This window comes from Berghia stephanieae, chromosome 9, assembly GCF_034508935.2.
Source record: "Berghia stephanieae isolate SIO BIC M18660-M18661 chromosome 9, UCSD_Bste_1.3, whole genome shotgun sequence".
In the NCBI taxonomy this organism is placed as follows: domain Eukaryota; kingdom Metazoa; phylum Mollusca; class Gastropoda; order Nudibranchia; family Aeolidiidae; genus Berghia; species Berghia stephanieae.
The window spans coordinates 31,353,902-31,361,401 of record NC_088368.1 but is presented as its reverse complement, the minus strand read 5'-3'; the positions used below and the strand labels follow the sequence as shown (position 1 = coordinate 31,361,401).

Genomic DNA, 7,500 nt, shown 5'->3' with positions numbered 1-7,500 from the left:
CTCTTTGATTTTGATTTTGCTCACCGTTCAGCACCTCACGGCCTTTTAAGTATAAGCACATAAACCCTTTGAGCCGGGATAAGCTCCCCCTCCTCCTCCTCCTCCTCGGCTCGTAACCATTCATTATCATCCATGATCAAAAAGCCTATCAATCTAATGAAACCACTCACCCACAGCACTTTAAAACATCGTTCTCGCGTGCTCACACACATTACGGACGGACGGCTCCAGCACGACACGACACGAGCTGCTCGGGCATACTAACTACATACTACATGGCACCACAAACATCAACAACAACAACAACGAACGACAATGACTAACAAAATGATGCTCAAAGGGCACGTAAGGACGAACGAGTACTTTATGCAATTAAATAACAACCGAACATGCTGATTACCTCCCTCCTACTTTGGCAGGGAGTGGGGGAGGAGAAGTGGAAGGGCGGGAGAGGCGGGGGGGGGGGGGGGGGAAGAGGTAGAAGGCGGGGGGAGGGGGGAAGAGGTAGAAGGCGGGAGGGGGGGGGAGGAGAGGTAGAAGCCGGAGGTGGGGGGGGGGGGAAGAGGTAGAAGCCGGAGGTGGGGGGGGGGGGGGGGGAAGAGGTAGAAGACGGAGGGGGGGGGGGGGGGGGGTTAGAAGGGATGAAAGGTCACTTATTGATGCCATGCCAGAATAATGTAGTTTTCAGACAGTGACTGGACATAGAAGAGAGATACCTGTTTAGATAATACTGTCTAGTATTATCGATATTTATTAGTGGTGGTTGGTGGTTTTTTGTTTGTTTGTTTGTTGCTTCAGGTCTCTTCCAACACAATTGAGATTATATGAGAGACCGCTGAAACAAAAAAACAAGCAATCTAACAAAAATAGTACAAATGTAAATCAAAATCATAACCTAAAGATATCATTTGCTAAATTATAAATAACCAAGAACAAACAGGCAGAAGATTTACGGAAAAAAAATATCCCCTGTCAAAAATACAATCACAAACCAAAGAAGCAGGATAGGCTAGTGGTTGGTGGGTAGATCAAGAAAAGAGGTAGGTGGATGGAGTGGAAAGCTGATCTGAGAAACAATAAATCATTTTGGATGCTGAAATGAATGTCGTTGAGAGATAGAGAGGCTGCAGTGTGACAATGAAACAAAATAAAATTTAAATTTTGTTTGCATTTTTGCTTTCTATGTCTTTCCTCGTTTGTTGCCAAGGCAAGTGGTATGATATTGGTAGACACAAAATTTCCTTTTTTTCCGGTATAAATATCTCCTCTCCCCCCCCCCCCCCCCTCTCTCTCTCTCTCTCTCTCTCTCTCTCTCTCTCTCTCTCTCTCTCTCTATCTCTCTCTGCCCTCCCTTAAGAGCTGTAATGTAATAACATTGGCCACGGGTCGGACGGTCATGTTTCCACAGGATATATACAACAATATTAAATACTATTTCTTCTCATAAAATGAAATATTTTGCTAACTTCATGGCAAACCCAATACCATAAAGAATATCTGGCAAGAAAGGACGCCAACTGCTCTTTGTCCACGAACTACATAATTTGGGGAATACTGGCCAAAGTGGGGTGTTGTCTAAACGATAATCCGCAAAAAGGCCTAGACCTGAAGTAATGATGAGAAATGAAGGGAGAAGTCCCAGAGTAAAAACAGAGAAATAAAAACATCGCCGGTGTCAAAGAGCCACACCTGGGATCCAAATGATACGACCAACACCGCCTGGCTGAGAAAGTGTGAGAGATAGAGATAGATAGATATATAGATAGATAGATAGATAGATAGATAGATAGATAGATAGATAGATAGATAGATAGATAGATAGATAGATAGATAGATAGATAGATAGATAGATAGATAGATAGATAGATAGATAGATAGATAGATAGATAGACAGACAGACAGATAGATAGATAGATAGATAGATAGATAGATAGATAGATAGATAGATAGATAGAGATAGAGACAGACACACACACACACACACACACACACACACACAGAGAGAGAGAGAGAGAGAGAGAGAGAGAGAGAGAGAGAGAGGGAGAGAGAGAGAGAGGGGGGGGGGTCGGCGAGCATTCGCAATATATCCACTGAGCTATCCAGCGACTTCTTTTTTTTTTCTGAATGTATATTATTATACCTGATGCATGAAGGTAGTAGAGATCAAGGTGAGCCATATTATAAAGGGAGAAGACCTATCTATACCAATGGTGAATGAATGAGTGGATGGAACTCCTCCCAGGAGGGTCGTTGGCGGTCATCCTGCCATTATTGATAATTGGGAAGTACCAGAGGTTCGCCATCAGAGCTGCTGGCTGGCACGACAGGCAGTGCGCAGACGAAGGGATAATATGTATAATATCATATCCCCATAGGGAATATCTCGACACCCTGATACAAAGGGGGGTAATTTGTTACTCGTTAGTTACAGTTACGGTTACACTAACACATTCAGCCCCGAGCATCAACGATCGGGATAACGGATATTATTAGCATTGAATCCTCCGTCCCCTTGTTTTATAGAACAACAAACAAAAAACAAACAAAACAAACACACACACACACACACACACACACACACACACACATCTGTTGAGCTGGAACAGTACAGGAACTGACAGTTTGTATGGACTAACATAATATAGCTAGATACAGGGTGCTGAAAATCAAAAGTTTCAGAGGGAAAACAGACAGTATTACGTTATGGAAATTTAAAGACGTATCTATCTATTTCTCTAGAAGAAGGAAATAGATGAAAATTGGGTAATTTGGAGAGCAGATACTATTGAAATGTTATACAGATCTGTTGGTGTATGTGAATTGGGTAAATGTGTTTGCTGATTTATTCAGTGATCCTCTAATATAATGATACCGAACTCTGTGTGCAATGCATCGTATAAGACTTGAAATTTTAGATTTTAAAAATGTTAAAAACTTGATGCCAAATAGAGTGTGATTTATCTTAAGCTTGATCCGAACTCTGTGTAAGCGACTTCAACTTCATGAGGGTCTATGGCTAGTGGTTAGCCCTTTACGCGAGTTTGTAAAGCGCTTTGAGCACGTTTAGTGGTTATTGCGCTATACAAAAATTCAATTTATTATTTATTTATTTATTTGTAGATTATTAGAACTGTTTATTATTATTTTTAGTTGGATAGAACTGACCTCCGCAAAGCAGAATAGTTTTTTTTTTTTTTTTTTTTTTTTAAATTTTTAATGTAGATCTATATTTGTTAGGGTTTTTGGGTTGCTTTTTTTTACATTTTTCCTTTCTTTTTTCTTTTTTTTTTTCCCTCTCTTCAGTCTCAATTGTATTACATGTTCGTAAAGGCTGGTAAGTAGGCAGTAAGAATTGTAGATTTGAAAGTAAACAGGTAGGTTATTGGAGAGATGAATAAAATACTACTCTATTCCAAAAAGGAAAACTTACTCGCAATAGCTCCTACTTCCGTCCGGCATTGTTTTGCAGGGTGTTCCATGTTGGCAGGGGTTGGGGTGGCATGAGTCGAAGCCTCCTGGTGGGGAGAAAGGAAATAGATAGGTTTTAACGGATGTGTATTGATGAATCGGTGGTGGGTGAGTGGATGGGTTGATGGATGGATGGATGGGTGGATGGATGGATGCATGGACGGATGGATGGGTGGATGGATGGATGGGTTGGTGGATGGGTGGGTGGATGGGTGGTTGAATGGGATGGATGGATGGATAGATGGATGGGTGAATGGATGGATGAATGGACGGATGGATGGATGGGTGGATGGATAGATAAATGGATGGATGGATGGATGGATGGGTGGATGGATGGATGGATGAATGGATGGATGGATGGATGGATGGATGGATAGATTGATGGATGAATGGACGGATGGGTGGATGGATGGATAAATGGATGGATGGATGAAGGGATGGATAAATGGATGGATGGATGAATGGATGGGTGGATGAATGGATGGATGGATGGATGGATGGATGGATGAATGGGTAGATAGATGGATGGGTGAGTAACTAGATGGATAGTATCTGGTGGATCGATGGATGGATTTCTGGGTGAGTGAGTTGATGGATGGATGGATAGATGAATGGATATATGAATGGATGGATGACTGGATAGATGGATGGATGAATGGGTGACTGGATACGAGATTTTTTTTTAAAAGGATAGAAAGAATGAATATTAAATCAGTTATTAATAGATACGATCGTTGAGGCAATGTGTAAATAAATTAATATATAATAAGCACAATAAGCAAAAAGTGTATGTCGTGTGTTGGGGATGGGGGTAGCGGGGGGGGGGGGGGGCGGGAGGTTATAATAATCAGGAATACTAAAGCACACATTCAGAATGATTCACAATATAACTGAGTTCCAGCCACTTAATTTGTCTGGAATTTCATCATGGTTGCGCGAGAGTCTAGGATAATTCATTAATTGAGTGCGGCAGACACACAACTATTCGTATCATTGTGATTAGTTAGGTGTGCCAAGCACTGTGGCCTGCAGATAATGTTTATGTCTGTGTGTGTGTGTGTGTGTGTGTGTGTGTGTGTGTGTTTGGGTGTGTGTATGTGTTTGGGTGTGTGTGTGTGTGTTTGTGTTTGGGTGTGTGTGTGTGTTTGGGTGTATGTGTGTGTGTTTGGGTGTGTGTGTATGTGTTTGGGTGTGTGTGTGTGTGTGTTTGGGTTTGCGTGTGTGTGTGTGTGGTTTGGGTGTGTGTATGTGTTTGGGTGTGTGTATGTGTTTGGGTGTGTGTATGTGTTTGGGTGTGTGTGTGTGTTTGGGTGTGTGTATGTGTTTGTTTGGCTGTGCGTGTGTGTATGTATGTGTGTGTGTGTGTTTGGGTGTTTGTGAGTGTTTGTGTTTGAGTGCTTATTTTATATTACAATAACGGTATATGCATATCTATCCATCAGCTGATGTGGAAGAATAAATAAATAAATATATAAATGAATGAATGAATGAATGAATGAATGAATGAATGAATGAATGAATGAATGAATGAATGAATGAATTTCCTCATCTATAATTAATTAATTAATTAATTAATTAATATTTATATTATTGCAAATTGCAAGGCATTGCGCTGCGACCTGGAAGTTCCCTGGCCTCGCTTCAGGCCCTTTCGTTTTTTCTTTTCTTGGAAAAAGATTATTAACCCCCAATTTGCTTACTTGGACAACATGGGGGGTGATTCCTGTTGAAAACAGACATCTTGTTTGATGAATTATCTATATACATTCGTCGAATGCCTTGGCGACGATATCTTATGATGTCCTGGTGGAGGGTGATAGTTTTTATTCATTTGTGTCAATTGCCCTGCGGCGATACAAAGCCTTAGATCAGGGAAAACAGACATTAGTTTAGTGCTATTGATTGACACATCAATGTCTTTGTCTTTACTTAACTTTAAGAGGGATTACCGCATCAATTCAGGCATCTCTCTCTCTCTCTCTCTCTCTCTCTCTCTCTCTCTCTCTCTCTCTCTCTCTCTCTCTCTCTCTTTCTTTCTTTCTTTCTTTCTTTCTCTCTTTCTCTCTCTCTCTCTCTCTCTCTTTCTCTCTCTCTCTCTCTCTCTCTCTCTCTTTCTTTCTTTCTCTGTGAGGATGTGAGTAAAGAGCCTTTTCCAAGGACTCAACCATGTGCTTATGGTCAGCTTTGAGAGAAATAATCGAAGTGGTATGTCTGAAGGCGGGGAGAGCATCATGCATAACGTGTGATTGATACAATAGATAGTGAGCGCTTGCCGAAGAAACTCATAACATTGCCATCCGGAAGTATAACGGACCAACACACAAAACTATGTATGTATAACTTTGAACGTTTATAGTCTGGTTAATTACAGTTTCGTGAGAATTACTCATAAACATAGATGGCAAAAAAAAAGCAAAAACAACAACAACAAAGACCTGAGTGACGTCAACTACGTTCTATCTATCTATAGATAGCATGCGCTTGGCTAAGAAGCTCATAATATTGCCATCCGGAAGTATAACTGGCCAACACACAAAACTGTGTGTAATCATGATCGTTTATTATAGTCTGGTTAATACAATTTAGTGAGAATTACTCATAAACATGGATGGCAAAAAAAAAAAAACAATAACAAAGGCATGAGTGACGCCAAATTCGTTCTACCATCTATAGATAGTATGCAGATGACGTCACTCAGGCCTTTGTTATTGTTTTTGCCATCCGCGTTTGTGAGTTGTTCTCACTAAACTATATTAACCAGGCTATAAAAGTTCATGGTTACACACAGTTTTGTGTGTTGGTCCGTTATACTTCCGGATGGCAATGTTGTGAACTCCTTGGCCAAGCGCATTTTATCTATAGATAGTTCGAAGATGACGTCACTCAGGTCTTTGTTGGTGTTTTTTGCCATCCGCGTTTATGAGTAATGCTCACTGAACTGTATTAACCTGACTATACACGTTCATGGATACACACAGTTTTGTGTGTTGGTCCGTTATACTTCCGGATGGCAATGTTATGAGCTTCTTAGCCAAGCGCATGCTATCTATAGATAGATAGAACGTAATTGACGTCACTCAGGTCTTTGTTGTTGTTGTGTTTGTTTTGTGTTGCCATCCATGTTTATGAGTAATTCTCACTAAACTGTAATTAACCAGACTATAAACGTTCAAAGTTATACATACATAGTTTTATGTGCTGGTCCGTTATACTTCCGGATGGCAATGTTACGAGCTTCTTCGCCAAGCGCATACTATCTATACGATGAGTCTCGAATCAGACACTTCTTCAGTCCTTTTTAAGTTCTCGTGCTTTAACCTTTTTGACAAGTTGTGCTGGTTATCTTCAGTCGATCGATATTAAACAGAGTTGCCAATAATTCAGGAGGCAAAAAATTTACTGAACTTTTACGCAAACACATTGACGGACCCCTTTCTGAGTGCTTTACACCAGTAAAAAAAAAAAAAGACATTATAAAGTTACCTCCCCCCCCCCCCCTAACCCCGTTTAGCAGATGATTTGAAAATATAATGAGGGTTTATAACATACTGAATTCCGTAAATATAGATAGAATGCGCTTGGCCAAGGAGTTTTCAACATTGCCATCCGGAAGTATAACGGACCAACACACAAAACTCTGTGTAACCATGAACTTTTATAGTCTGGTTGATACAGTTTAGTGAGAACAACTCACAAACGCGGATGGCAAAGGCCTGTGTGACGTCATCTTCGTTCTATCTATACGGAGAATTGGTAAACCTTGATTAAAAAATAATAGTTTTGGCTTTTTGGGTTTTTTTGGGGGGTTTTGTTTTTTTTCTGGCCAAAATTAAAAGAAATGCGTTTTGTCAGAGTGAAGAGAAGAGGAAAGCATGCCGTGTGATTGACACAAATCGATACATACAGTCTGAGATGGAATCTTAAATGGAATCCAACGGATTCCACGGCCATCAAGGGGAGGTAAGGCGGGGGATTTACAGGTTTTTCAATACACGGTTGCCAGCCCTTTGAATTTAACGCGTTACAGGCCGG

The 7,500-nt window shown here is 40.7% G+C and overlaps 1 protein-coding gene across 1 annotated transcript in view; it reads right to left on the bottom strand.

The window, feature by feature from the left end:
- The window catches only part of LOC144980047 (uncharacterized), a gene marked incomplete in the record, with an annotated part of 149,905 nt that overhangs the window by 106,985 nt on the left and 35,420 nt on the right, over positions 1-7,500 (bottom strand). Inside the window, 1 exon segment of the mRNA XM_078927522.1 lies at positions 3,431-3,515. Within this exon segment, the coding sequence (XP_078783648.1) occupies positions 3,431-3,515 (85 nt within the window).